Source organism: Gracilinanus agilis, chromosome 6, assembly GCF_016433145.1.
Source record: "Gracilinanus agilis isolate LMUSP501 chromosome 6, AgileGrace, whole genome shotgun sequence".
NCBI classification, from domain to species: domain Eukaryota; kingdom Metazoa; phylum Chordata; class Mammalia; order Didelphimorphia; family Didelphidae; genus Gracilinanus; species Gracilinanus agilis.
Genome location: NC_058135.1, coordinates 259,373,706 through 259,389,000, shown reverse-complemented (window position 1 = coordinate 259,389,000; position 15,295 = coordinate 259,373,706). Strand labels below are relative to the sequence as shown.

Sequence of the window (15,295 nt, the reverse complement as noted above, 5' to 3'; positions counted from 1 at the left end):
CCCAGAACATAGTAGGTGATTGATAAATGCTTATTGGCTCTCTGTGACAAGTTTATCTTCCTAATATATTATTATTTTATCACGCCATTTTATTTCATGTGCCTTTTGGGGTATATTTTATACTTCTTCATAGCTATGTTCCAGTTAGGAGTCCCATTCCACCAAATCTCCGTGTGGTCCTATCTGCCTCTATGAGTAGGATCATCTTATTTATTATTCATGCTCTATGCATACTTTGTATCTAGACATCTAAGGCCATGGGGTTTTATTGCTGGCTTCCTTCTTGGACTTTATTTCCTATAAATGACCTGAGCCACTCCCTATGGTGATCATTGTTTCTTTCATGTATCTGCTGCTCTCCATGGTATCTAGTTTGCAGATATATTTGGGCTGTTTTATTTCTCTTTACAAAAAAAGAAAAGAAAAATCTTGCCCTGAACAGATCTGCATTCCAGAATATCAACTGTAGAAATGTATACTGTTCCCTTAGGGGTTACTGCTGCCTAGACTGTCAAGTCATATAATTGTCTTGAGGTCGGTTATGCCTAAATATTTTCAACCAACAAACATGTATTAACCAACTCGAGTACTGCTTTCTACAAGAAGTTTTTCGGGTTCCCTTCTGCTTTTAGTGCCTACACCCTCTTCCCCAAGATTACTTCATGACTTATTATTTTTATTCACAAATAAATACTGATGGTAGTGAATAGAGTGCTGGGTCTGGAATCAGGGAGACTCATCTTCCTGAGTTTAAATCTAGCATCAGACCATTTGACCCTGGGCAACTCACTTAATCCTGTTTGCCTCAGTTTACTCATCTGTCAAATGAGCTGGAGAAGAAAATGGGAAACCACCCCAGTATCTTTGCTGAGAAAACCCCAAATAGGTTCACAAAGAGTCAGACATCACTGAAACAACTAAACAACAGCAAAATGTATGTACATATGTATGTGAGTATACATGGGCACATATAAATATATATATATACATACACATACATGCACATATTTTCTTCCTAGTTAGCATACAAATCCCTTGAGGGCAGACATTGTTTTGTTTTTAGGATTGCATTTATAGCCCTTAGCAGTATTTGGTACATAGTAGAAGTTTAATAAATGTCTGATTAATTTTCTACTTTATACCATTTAAGAGACATTGTTATATAGTAGAGTGTCAGCCATGGAGTCAGGGAGACTTGAGTCCAAATTCTACTCAACCTTACTGGTTGTGTGACCCTGGGCAAGTCACTTACACTTTTAGTGGTCCTAGCAAATGTTGGAGGCTATAGTTGGCAGAGAAGATACCAACTTACCTTGGGAGAGGGAGTTTCCTACCCAGAAGTTCCCAGTACCAGTGAAATCACAGATCTATGCCTTATTCTTTATATCAGGCACAGTGCTAACCACTGGGGGTACAAAGACAAAAACAGTTCCAGAACTGTATAGCTTAGCTTTCTGTTTTCAGTTCTTATAGACCAATTAATTCAGTGTTACTTTAATTCAGTAAAAACCTCAGATTTAAACACACTCTCCAGTTCCCTTTCCTTTGTTTAGAATGTTGGTCAGACATTATCGGTTAAAAATCCATAAATAAACCTGGTGCAGTGCTCTTAATATCTTTTTTAATGTTGCTACTACTTCATGTTTACAGTTTGACAAAACACTTTCTCATAAATTAACCCATTTGAAACTTGCAATAACACTCTGAGGTAATCTGGATAGTTATTATTATTCCCATTTTACAGATTAGCAAATTGAGGTTCATCAAGGCTTGACAATTCACTTACATTCCACAGTCATTTGAGCAGCAGAGTCCCAGGTTCTCTGACTCCAAGTCCAGCCCGTTTTTCCATCACACCTGCAGATGCCAAAATGCTTCCTTCTTTCAATAAGATATTTTGCCTTGCAGATGGTACCAGTGGGTGAAATTAAAGGATCCAATCAAAGTCCACTGTATGTCTGACCTTTGCCCAAATTTCAGTCCTGCTGAAGCTAAACTTCACCTTGTGGCTCATGGAGGAGTTGTTTGGGGGTGGTGTAGCAGACTGGAATAATTAACTTCCCTCTCCCCGATGACAAATATAAGTGCCTATGATTGGCTTTAGTGGAAACTGTATGAGGGAAGTGAAACCTTAATATCCAGAGGAGGTAAGAGAAGGTCTATAAAAATCACAGTGTTCCTTGGTGGCTCAGAGATGGGTTTGCCTTCTGAAATCAAAATGCAATGAAAATTTTATCCTCCAATTATGCCAGCAGGTAAAATGAAATACACTCTGCCCCCCCCATGCCAAGATTACATCTGCCTGTCATAAAGTGCCAGTTCCCCCCTCCTACTATTATAAATGCTTGTCTTTTTCCTTTTGAAATGCTTTAACATATGTGGTCTGGAATCCTCTAAAAGTTGTGTGTTTTGTAACAAAGTGGATTTTTTCAAATATCTGAATGCTCAGTGGTGATGTGTAAGACTCCAGGTGTTCCTGCCCATGGGATGGTGGAAGGAAGTGATCTTAGATATGGGGCCCAGGTTTACTTCAGGTGCCTCCCGGGGTACAGCTTAAAAGGCAATCGGGTTGCCTTATGTCAGCTTGATGGAAGCTGGACCACACATGACCCAGCCTGTGGTAAGGGTGCTGTTTGTTTATTTCTCTCTCGGGTTGACCAATGTACTTTAATAATGAAGGTTCTCTCACAAGCCTTGAAGCTTCTAAGATGAAAAATGTCAATACCCCACAATTTTAGCATGTCTGAGAACTGACCCAGTTCTCCTTTGATTGATTACCCTAGGTGCTCATCAATTATTCAAGCAAAAAGTATTTATATCACTTATTAATCACTTACTGTGTTCCAGTCTTTGTATTGGACTTAGGAGATACAAAGACAAAAAATGAAAGTCTCTGCCCTCAAGGAGCTTCCATTCTATCTGCCCCCAACATCATGCCCCAACAGCCTCTCCCATTTTGTCCTGATGATGGCTTAAAGCTTGTGTATGTGTGTGAGTTAGAGAGAGAGAGACAGAGACAGAGAGACAGAGAGAGGCACAGAGAGACACAGAGACAGAGACAGAGAGACAGAGGCAGAAACAGAGAAAATTTATTAAGCACTTAATATGGGGAAAGATTTTAATCTAAATAACATTCCTCCGAAACTCAATTGTCTAATATTTATCTATTAAATTATAGAAAGGTTGCAAATCTATTTTTATGAATGAATTCCCACAGACCCTTCATATCAAAGGGCAGCAGTCTTCATCATATAAATGCCTACTAGGAATGACATGTCCTCAAAGTCCAGAAATTAGAGACTTTGATGAGAAAAACAGAGAATAGGCTATGGCTTTCTCAAATGGGCTGAGGTTTATTTCCCAGTCACTGCTGTCTAAGTGTCCTAAAAATATAATGGCTATAATGTTCTGTGAGAGATTTTCTGGCAAAGAGTTCTATTCATAGGAGTAAATAAAGAGTTCCAGGACTCTATACCTTAGCTTTCTGACTTCCATTGTTATAGATACTTAATTTTGGGTTACTTCAATTCAAAGATCTTTGATTTATGCACACTCTTCAATTCCCATCCCCTTGCTTGGAATGGCTGGTCAGGTTTCTATGAAAGACAGCTGAGAAAAAGCCTTGAAACTTCTGTGTTGGAAAATTTAATTCTCCCAGTATTTAGCTGGAGAATTGACCAAGATCTCCTCTGCTTTCCCTAAAGCCCAATCAATCAATCAATCAATCATCATGTAATTATTAAGTGTCTATTGTAAACCAGCCCAGGTGCTAGTCTCTGAGTTTTAGAGCTTCTAAGAGGCATCCTCTAAGTTGCTGTTTTGGCCAACAGCTATCTTTTCTGTATTGTTATTAGAACTGGCCTTTTATGTATTATCCATTGTAGCACTGGTTCTCGCCATTTTGTGACTGTGATTTTATTAGAATCATTCTGTAGGGGGAAATCTGGGTAGCTCAGTGGATTGAGAGCCAGACCTAGAGACAGGATGTCATAGGTTCAAATCTGGCCTCAGACACTTCCTAGCTAGACCCTGGAAAGCCACTTAATCTCCATTGCCTACCCTTACCACTCTTCTGCCTTGGAACCAATACACAATATTGACTCCAAAACAGAAGGTAAAGGTTTAAAAAAAAAGAATCTTTTTGTATGCCTCCAGAAGGCAGAGGTATGATATCCTATAGTGACTTGAGTGTGTAAACCCTGCTTTGGTAGTTCTCACTGACAGCCCATGGTTTCAGGCAGTTAGGTCTGTTGGGATTACCTTTATCCCATAATAAAGTTCAAGGAGAACCAAGATGAACTTTCTAGAATCCAATGGATTACAGCCATGTTAGAAACTTGTAGACTCACTGAATATTTTCCCTACAATTTAGGCAAACAACAAGGCTCATGTAACATAAGCAACAATAGCTTGTGTTTAATTTGTTTCTGTCCTTTCTTAAACTTAATGATCTGAGTTGGGTTTTTTATGCCCAGTAAACACTGGTTGTTTTACAAACAAGGGTTGAGTTATGGAGATGTAGGATGGGGAGTGGAAGGAGATTAAGGAAATGACTTTATAAATGCCACATGACCTTGAATAGTGCCTATTTAAGAAGAGATTCGTTAAAAGAAGTCAGAGGTTAAAGAGATCTCTAAATGATAGTGAGCCAGAAAACAGAACTGAAAATGTGATTCTGGAATGGACTTGCTTTAGGACGTTGGACAGGTCTCTTTCCATTCTAAAACTTTGAACAAAGGTGTCAAAAATGTCACAAGAACAAGATTAAAATGTAATGGTGGGGCATCTAGGTGGTTCAGTGGATTGAGAATGAGATTTGGGGTTCAAATTTGGCTTCAGATGCTCCTTAGCTATATGACTCTGGGCAAGTCACTTAGCCCCCATTACCCTAGCCCTTACCACTCTTCTGCCTTAGAACCAATACACTGTTTTGAGTCTAAGACAGACGTTAACTGTTAAGGGTTTTTTTTTTAAAGAATAAATATGCAATAGGATAAATACTTAACAAAATAAATAAAAATACAATAAAATAGAGATAATGTTACATAAACAAAGTCAAAATTCCATGTACAGGGATCCTTCTGTATGGATTGGTGGTACCCCTTTCTCTGGGAGGTTGACACCATTGCCTTAGGTAAACCAAATTTAAAATGAAATGCTAACTCTCTTATAGAGGTGTGAAAATGGATGTCTGGAAAGAATCTGGGATTATTCTCAAGATTGCCTGTGATACCATTTACACTTTAAATTTCCATCCAACTTGAGTTAAAGGATAAAAAGATTTTTTTAGTGAATACTGGCAAAAAGATTTTAGGCTGAAATAGAAATCAGCGTGATAAAAAGAACGTGCAGGGTTTTGTTGCTGGTATTATTGTTGGTAGTTTCAGTGAAGGAAAGTTATTGATTGGTTAGAGCTGATAGAATAGAAAATAGCTAGTCATCTTCCCACAATGTGCTTCTGTCAGAAAGTGAGATTGATGAAAAACAGAGATGAAACTCATTAGCTCACTGTCATGGCCCAAGCAGAGTAAAATGTAGGAGGTAACAAAACCGACATTCAAAACAAAACAAACAAAAGATCATTTCCCTCAAACTATTCTTGCTGAATATAAAATCTCAGAAATATTGATATTTTTTCTGAATGTACCCAACTTAAACTTAAACATGCTCATGATGAAACTTCCAAAGGAACCTTAAAATCCTACCCATGTAAGATAGAAGAACAAATGCTTTTAAAGGTAGACTTTACTGCCAGATTTATTTTTTTCAAATTTGAGTTTTAAGGATACACAAAAAAATGTTTTTATTAAATAATTTTTCTTTTTAAGAATTTTCTGGTCATAGTGTCTTCTAATTACTGTTGTAAATTAATTTTAAATAACTGCATCCTAAAGTCAATATAAAATATTGCATGATTTGTTCTTGAAATTTTTTTAATAACTCTCTCTCTCTCTCTCCCTCTCTTTCTTTCTTTCTTCTTTATTTCCATCATTAGTGCTGGAAGAAAAAAACTGTTCTGACCCAGGAGGCCCAATCAATGGGTATAGGAGAACATCGGAAGGCAGTGGACTCATAAATGGGCGCTATGCCAAAATTGGCACCATCATGTCCTTCTTTTGCAACCACTCATATGTGTTAAGTGGAAATGAGCAAAGAACTTGCCAATCAGATGGAGAATGGTCAGGAAAGCAGCCTATATGTATAAAAGGTAACTCATAAGGTTATGTCAAGCTCAAATAAGAGGATTATGGTATGGGGGTGGTAGCATTGGTGGGAGTTGTGGATAATAGAAGAGTATATGTCAATGATTTGCAAACCTTCAAGTGCTATGGAAATGTCAGCATTTGTTACCTTACACTTATTTAGAGAGGAAGCTTGATGTAGTTGATAAAGACTTTGTTTCAGATCAAGTAAAACATGAATTCAAGTCCTGCCTCTAATAAATACTAAGCATGTCCCTTAGCTCTCTCTGTGTCTATAGACCAGTCTCTTGGACTTTTGCAAGGCTTTTGCACGTTGCAAGACAGTGAGCTATCTACCTTAGTGGAGAGATTTTCTGTATTGGCATCATGAAATATATAAAGGTATAATCACAAGTTGGGCCAAAATGAGACCATAAGCCACATGAAAGCAGAAATCAAGACATATTTTTGTGGAATCCCCCACAATCTGGAGCTCAGGATCCTCCGTTTATGAAGTACCCAGTAAATATTTGCTGAATGAATAAATGAATTAAGGAATGACTTAGCTATTTTGGGTGTCAATATGGTTTAGGAGCTAAAATGCTAGACTTGGAAGCAGAAAGACTGGAGTTCAAATTTCACTTGACAAATGTATTTACTAGCTGTGTGACCCTGGCAAGTCACATTACCTCTGTTTGCCTTTTTTCTCATCTTTAAATGAAGGAGGGTTATAATTATAAGTCTCATTACTACTTCACTGAATGGTGGTAAGACAAATGGAATAACGCAGGTAAAACACTTTGGGAACTTTACACTGCTGTCTAAATGTCAGCTGTATTGAGAAGAGGGCAGGGGAAAGCCTTCTCTTGGCCTTCATTACCCAGATAATTGCCTCCATTTTCCACTTTCCTTTGTCTGTGTTTGTAAACAGCCTTCAGCATGGGAAAGGGAAGCAGGGCGAGTGTTATTTATTTATTTGGTGAAAGCAGAGAACCACTCCTGATTCCAGCCAGGAACCAAGTCTTGGTCCCTACCAGCAGAGATAAGTCGTGCCTTGGTGCCTTGAAACACGGAGAGGAGGTCTTTTATGATTTTCATTAGCTCCCCTGCTACTAATTAAAACAGACCAAAGTCCTCTAAGTGGCTAATTAGCAGAATTTGGACTGCTTGGTCTAGAAAGTGGGATAAAAGGGATTTCTTTTCACACATGAAGAAAGGAAGTTTTAAGAAAAATCAAACTGGGTTTCAAGTTGACCCTAAACTATCCTGAGAGGCCTCCGTTTCATTGTGGAAGCCAAGGTTTCCATTGAGTTGAGACTGCCTTCTTGTCTTATTCACTGTGAGAATCTTTAAGTTTCCCAAGCTTAGTAGGTCAGATTTTTTTTAGAAATTTCACTTTTATTTCAATGTCTTTTAAAATAAAACAAAACTAAGTTCATTGGTATTTCAAGTGATCTTTAACCCCAATCTATGAACTAATTACATTTTAATTTAATTAAACAAATTAAATTTTAATTTTAAATTAAATAAATGTCTTATTGATGCTTTTAAAAAAAACATCACTATAACTTCCCATTGATGTCCTTCTTCTTCTCCCTCCCCCCACAACCAAATCTTCTGTTGCAACAAAAATATTGGCTAGACAAAAGAAACAAATATATTGGCTACATCTGACAGTATACCTCACTTTATACTTATATCCCATTACCTGTCTACTGAAAAGCAGAAGGCATGTCTTTGGAAACTATGATTTGTCACTGCCTTGATGAGAGGTCTGAGTCTTTCATAATTGTTCTTCTTTACATCATTTTGGGTTTTATACAAATGATCATCCTTTGGCTGTTCACTGTACTCTATATCTAGATTCTTATAAATGCACCCAAGATATCCTGGATTCTTAGGACAACTAGCACAGAAGATAGAGCCTCATTTGAACCTGGATTCAGACACTTCCTACCTGTGTGATCCTGGGCAAGTCACTTAACCCCCTTTGCCTAGCCCTTACTGCTTTTCTGTCTTGGAATGAATACTTAGTATTAATTCTAAAACAGAAGATAAGAGTTTTAAAAAAAGTCCTGAATTCTTTCTATCCATTGTTTCCCAGAATGCAATTAGATACAATCATTCTATTATCAATAGACTGAAATATATTTTGAGATCCTTGAAAGCAAGAATTATCTTCTCCCCTCCTCCCCCACCCTGTAACTTTCTTTACATCTCTGGTGTTAAACACAGAGTCTGGTAAATCATAAATGCTTTAATGCTTGTTGACTTGACTATTTACAAGCATTTATGAATTACTTACTTTGGAATGGGAAAGGGAGAGGAGTTGACTCTGCTTTTAATTCATACTACCTATGAGACTTTGGGCAAGTCCCTTAAGCCAACCTCATCCCCAGACTTCAGTTTCTGCTTCTATATAATGAAAAGGTTAGATGAGATGGCCTCTTATGTCCATTCTAGCTTTGTAGCAAAGGATCCATGGACCCTCGAGGAGTCTGGGGATAGATTTCAAGAGGTCTCAGAATTTAAATGATAAATATACATAATCACTAATCTCTAATTAAAATTTAGTATTTTCTTCAATTATGAAATTAGACAACAAATATCATTTCTGGAAGGGAGTCTATAGACTTCATCAGACTGCCAATTTCCCCAAAAGATTAAGCGGTCTTCCTGTTCTTGAGAAATGATCCTATGAGCTCCTATGAACCTGTCATCTCATGTATCTTCCATCTTAGAATCAATATTGTGTATTAGTTCCAAGGCAGAAGAGTGGTAAGGGCTAGGCAAATGGGGGTTAAATGATTTGCCCGGGGTCACACTAGGAAGTATTTGAGGCCAGATTTGAACTCAGGTCCTCCCAGTTCTAGACCTGGTACTCTATCTACTGTGCTACCTAGCTGCCCTGAGACATTACATTCTTATAGCACAATTTGTGAACTAACATCTCCCCTAATTTCTCAGGTGAGCTCCTGGCAGGGTGTGACATTTGTACTAACCTTATGTTGTAGTAGAAAGAATGCTGACTTTGAAGTCTTTGACTTCAATTAAAATTTTGGCTCTGTATCCTTAGGCAAGTCACTTAACCTCTGTGAATTTCATTTTCTCTCATCTGTTAAATGGAGTTAGTGGAGGTGACCTTTCTAAAGTCCTATCTAGGTCTAGATCTGTGATTCTGTGATCAAATTCTCCAGGATCTCTCTGTGTGGGGAGATAAGCAGTAAATTCTCTCATAGATCAAGTCCAAAATACACTGATCTGAAAGTTTGTAACATATACTCAGAGATCTCTTTCTATCTCCAACTCTTCTTTCAGTAATGGGAGAGGGTAAGTCTAAGTCTGATAAACTTTAATGACTATACCAGATGTGAGGAGGGATTTTACAATTTGTGTTTATTTTTTAGCATGCAGAGAACCAAAGATTTCTGACCTAGTGAGACAGAGAGTCCTCCCCATGCAAGTCCAGTCAAGGTGAGCTTGAAATGTCTGAAATTTGTTTTTTGAGAACACACCCCACACACAGTCTATTCCCCAGGCATTTCTTCTCTGATCTGTTCTAAATCAATTTGGGTCTTCCTAAGGGGTTCTGAACACTGACAATTCCTGATAGATAGCATCCCTGAACTGGTGAAGAAGGGAGGGAAGGAAGCTAATTGGAATGATGAGCCTCATGCAGCAGCCCCAGAAGTCTGGATTTCGGTCACTGAAGTTGCCAGAAATGGTTAAATCCCAAAGGAAGAGAATTCTATTAGGTGATGAGTTAGCCCATTTCTGGCAGTGGTTAATCCTGGGCACCTATTCCCTGGGGTAACCACACATTGCTGACTGGAATAGAAAAAGTTCAGAGAATCTAGGAATCAGAAGGGAAGAGAACAATGTGGGATATGCTGGATAGAGCTCATGACCCTGGCATTTTGTTCTCTGAATGTCCCTTTGTCTAGAATAGCCTCCTGGTTTCCCTAGGCTTCCTTCAAGATTTAGTTCAAATCCAGCCTTCTGGAAGATTTTCCTGGTCTCTCTCAATCTTAGTGTCTTTCTGAAATCATCTACGATTTACTCTTCTGTAAAATAAAGATGTTGGAATAGATATCCCTTAAAGTTCTTTCCAGCTTGAAGACCATGATCTTTGTAACTATTCTGGACCATAGCTTTTCTCTTAAGTAGAACAAAAGTCTTTACCCATAGGAGAAGGTGCAGCAAAAGTGGTAAAATGGAAAGAAGAGAATTGAGAATTCTTAATTCAAATTCCAGCTCTTCCATTTGAAAGCTCACTAACTTTGGGTAAATTATTTCACCAGTGGTGTGTCCTTCCCTCTGGAAGGAGGGGGTTGAACTAGGTGGTCTCTAATAACCCTTCAGTTCTAAATCTATGAGCCTATGAGAATTCTACTCTAGTAGTGAAATCACACAGAAATACCAGTGAGCTGCTGCAATGAAAAGAAAAACCATAGATTAGATATCAAGTTTTCATGGTGTCTGCATGTTTCAAGAAGAACTCAGCAAACCTTTAAGTGCCTACTGTGTGCTGCCAGGTACTGCCCTAGATATTGAGGATACAAAGAAATAAAATGATCTCTGCTCTCAGAGAAAGAAGACAACCAGAAGACATGGTTCTAAATGTAGGAAGATGTTTTTCATTCTACATATGGTAGCAAAGAATGTTCTCATTTGTACAAATAAATTTTATCCATAGCCCTGTGATGGTCCCTTAACTTTCCTGAACCTTAGTTTACTTGTCTGTAAAATGAGGGGAATGAACTAGATAACTTCTGAGGTCTTTTTCAACTCTAGATCTCTAATTCCATGCTCAAGACTTTAAACTCAATGAGGGCAGAGAGGAGGTTAAATTAGATCAGTGGTTCCCAAACATTTTTGGCCTACTGCCCCCTTTCCAGAAAAAAATATTACTTAGTGCCCCTGGAAATTATTTTTTTAATTTTAATAGCAATTAATAGAAAGATAAATGCACCTGTGGCCATCACCGCTTTCATGGATCACTGCAGCACCCACCAGGGGCAGTGGTGACCACTTTGGGAATCACTGAATTAGAAGATCCCTAAAGCCTCATCCAGCTCTCAAATCCCATGACTCTTGAACCACTAGACTAAATGAACTGACTCACTCACAACTTACCCATGTTTTTTAGCTCTGATTCTGGCCATGTATCTGAGCAATGCTCCCTCATTGAACAATAAATCTGGGGAGATTTGTGTACCATATTGTTAGGCAAAGCATGTGAAAGCTCTTCCTTAGGTAAACTGAAAGTTAACACAGACAGAGGAAACTGGGTGTCTTTGCTCCCATGGAGGACCAGAGTGATGATTCTTATGCTGGCTTTGAGGTCATTCTCTGTGATATTGAAGAGCTCTCAGGTTCTAAGTGCCTTCCTTCTTCCTTCATTTCTAACCTGGGGGTGATAAGAATAATTCCTAAATGTAGAGGACCTTAGAAGTCATGTGGTCTAATTCCCCAATTTTCAGATGAGAAAACTGAGGATCAGAACAGTTAAGTGACTTGCCCATGGTCACACAGCTGGTAAGTATCATAGACAGGATTGAATCCATGCCTTTTTGACCCCAAGTATAGCATTTTAACCACAACCACCATAATGCCTCTTCAGAGGACCAGTGTTAACTCAACACAGCTACCAAATGAATGTGTGTAATATGGAGACCTGGTTCCAGGCAGTCCATACAAGTCCCTCTGGCATTTTTCAAGTTCAGGGTTCATTGATTGTACCTCTTCAATCTGCCTATGATACTCTTGCCTTTTACTCTGTCTTTACGCTTTACCAGATGTTCTATTCTCTGAGGTGTGCTAATTACTTCAACTAATTGTCTAATCAAGCTTCTGTAGCAACACAACTTAGTTTGAGTCTGTTCCTAATATTGCCCAATTATAACATTTAAAGAAAAGATGTCTGGATTTCCACTGGAGAGAATTAATCACCCTGACACCCACTTCCAGCGTAATTTCATAATTAACTTTTATTTTTGGTTTATCATATCTCTGCTTAACAGTGATAATAACTGCCTTTTATCTTGTTTCCCGATAATTCCAGGTAACTGGAGGCCATCCAGAAAGGGCATTTTAGAAATGAAATTAAGAGAGCGGTATAGAGGAAAGAGTTCTGCTCCATAGTCCAAGGGACTATGGGTATATGTGTGTATATATGTGCATGTATGTGTATGTAAATGCTTATATATAATGCTGCACATGCACATGTGATTACACATACTCATACATATACACTCATACATGTGTGCATGTTGGGTGTGTGCACAGGTGCACATGAACATGTATGCATGCACATTATGTGTTCATATGTCAGTGTGTATGTATACAATACATGTATGCACACATGTTTCTGTGTGTATGCAATCATTCTTCTTGAGAGAGTGGAGTATAGTGGATAGAGCACTGTTGTTGAATCTGTGTTCGAATTCCACTTCAGATACTTACTACCTATGTGACCCCGGACTATCACTTTGCTTTTTTAATCCTCAGTTTCCTCATCTGTAAAAGGAGGATGTTGGACAATATGAGCTCTAAGGTCACTTCTACCCCTAAAATGAGCCTTAGTTTCCTCTAAGCTCCTTTTTTTCAGTAAATAATAAAACCCCTTGATACCCAGTTGCTTTATTAGCCAATGCGGAAGAAGCAGTAACGACCATTCCTAACTGTGTGGTTTCTCCTGTCATCCCCAGGGAGACGCCTCTACACCAGCTCTACTCAGCGAAGTTCAGCAAGCAGAAGCTGGACAGCTACCCAACTAAGAAGCCGGCGCTTCCCTTTGGGGAGCTGCCCCCTGGCTATGTTCACTTACACACCCAGATCCAATATGAGTGCCTCTCGCCCTTCTACCGCCGCCTGGGAAGCAGCCGAAGAACCTGTTTAAAGACCGGAAAGTGGAGCGGGCGGGCGCCATCCTGTATTCCAAGTGAGTCACTGCCCAGGAAGGCTTGGTACCTGTCTTTCTCAGCCGGAGACTGGGATATTTGGGGGAGATCGTCACTTTGTTCCTCATCTCTACTTGAACCAGCTATGTAGCTAGGTGGTCACCTAGAACATCAGGGAAACACCTGATCTCTATTTTACCCAAAGTATGCTTCCCCTATTAGACTTGCTGCCCAGATATTTCATACTACTCCTCTTCCTCTTCATATAATTGAATTCCATTCCAACTGGACCATTCTCTTTAGCCTATTCACATCCTGCCTTCCTCCATTTTTTGTGCCTTTGCATAGTCATTTATGTCTTAAACAGACTCCTCTCTCCTTCTCCTTTATTTCATCTTCATCTTACTGAAGCCTCTTCCCTTCTTTAAGGCTCCCCATTGTCATCTCAGTTAGACCAACATTTATCAACAGACATTTCAGTATTAGCAGGCAATGGGGATACAAAGACAAAAAAAGAAAATAGCCCTTGCCCTCAAGAAGCCTATATTCTATTGGGAGCAGGTGGGGGAACATACAAGGACACAAGATATGCTAACTACATTTCAGGAAGAGCTCTAATAATGGACTTTACTATCTTCTCTGCCACTACACTCCCCAGATTCTTTGGTATTGTCACTTGACCTAAACCTCCTAGTAATCTTTTTTAATCCTTTTTTAAAAACCCTTACCTTCTATCTTAGAATCAGTACTGTGTGTTGGTTACAAGGAAGAAGAGTGGTAAAGGCTAGGCAATGGGGGTCAAGTGACTGGCCCAGGGTCACATAGCTAGGAAGTGTCTGAGGCCATATTTGAACCAAGGATCTCCCATCTTTAAACCTGGCTCTCTATCCATTAAGCCACCCAGTTGCCTCTCCCTCCAATAATCTTTGATGTCCACTCTTCATCTGGTAACCTTCTATATGTGTTATTCATCCCAATGAGAATGTGAGTCTTTTGAGAATAGAAATTATCTCATTTTTCTATCTGAATCTTCTACACCTTAGCACAGTGCTTGGTATATACTATATAGTATATAGTATATATATATATATGTACATATATATATTTAATTTAAAAAAACCCTTACCTTCCATTTTAGAATCATTACCATGTATTGGTTCCAAGGCAGAAGAACAGTAATGGGTAAGCAATAAGGCTTAAATGACTTGCTCAGGGTCACACAACTAGGAAGGGTCTGAGGTTAGATTTGAACCCAGGGCCTCCTGTTTCTAGGTCTGGTTTTCAACCCACTGAGCCACCCAGCTGCCCCCATTATATAGTATTTATTAAATGATTTTCACTCATTTATTTATTCATTAGGAAAAGCCTCCTATAGTCAGTGGTGCCTGAACTAAAACTTGGAGAGAGCTAGGGATTCAAGGATGCAGCAGTTTTCCTATTTGTCAAGTTTTCCTAAATATTCAGAAAACAAACCTTTTAAGCTTCTGCCCAGGTAGACAGTAGAGGCCCTATTTGACAAAGAGAGGATAAGAACAAACAAAAAGAAAGTGAGCAGTATGCCAGGTTTTTCTTACCAGAGAACCTAAAAGGGGAAACCTTCTAGACCTATTTTCATATTGGGATATGCCATGTTCTGAATCAGCAGATCTTAAACCAGTGCTTCTCCCCTAGTCTGTGGAAAGATTGAGAACATGACTGCTCCAAAGACACCCGGGACCCGTTGGCCATGGCAAGCTGCCATCTACAGAAGGACCATTGGGTTGCAGGATAGCAGCCTCCACAAGGGCACCTGGTTCCTGATCTGCAGTGGCGCCCTGGTGAATGAAAGGACTGTGGTTGTGGCTGCACACTGTGTCACCGACCTGGGCAAGAGCATTGTGATCAAGGCAGCCGAGCTCAAAGTGGTCCTGGGCAAGTTCTACCGAGATGATGACCGCGATGAGAAGACCATTCAGAGTTTACGGGTGAGAGATGAATAGACTATGAAGGATGTCTGTGTAGTTCAGCAAAGAGAGATAGAAAGAAGGATGGCTGGTGGGAGCCCAGAAGCCTCGTAGGGTCTCCTTCCCTTCCATTTTTAGAAATACATGAAAGATATGCCTCTTTTTCATCAAACATTTATTAAACCTCTATTATTAGGTTTTTATCTTATATAGTATACAAAATTCTATTGATTTGGTATAATTTATATGTATATAAATTATATACAAC

The 15,295-nt window shown here is 39.0% G+C and overlaps 1 protein-coding gene across 1 annotated transcript in view; it reads left to right on the top strand.

Annotated features, from left to right (window-relative positions):
- PAMR1 (peptidase domain containing associated with muscle regeneration 1) overlaps positions 1 to 15,063 on the top strand; it is a 73,866-nt gene extending 58,803 nt beyond the window's left edge. Inside the window, exons 6-10 of the mRNA XM_044681852.1 lie at positions 2,450 to 2,620; positions 5,996 to 6,208; positions 9,590 to 9,656; positions 12,893 to 13,125; positions 14,756 to 15,063. Coding sequence (XP_044537787.1) covers positions 2,450 to 2,620; positions 5,996 to 6,208; positions 9,590 to 9,656; positions 12,893 to 13,125; positions 14,756 to 15,063 — 992 coding nt within the window. The remainder of the gene's footprint in view (positions 1 to 2,449; positions 2,621 to 5,995; positions 6,209 to 9,589; positions 9,657 to 12,892; positions 13,126 to 14,755) is intronic.
- Positions 15,064 to 15,295: the final 232 nt, after the last annotated feature.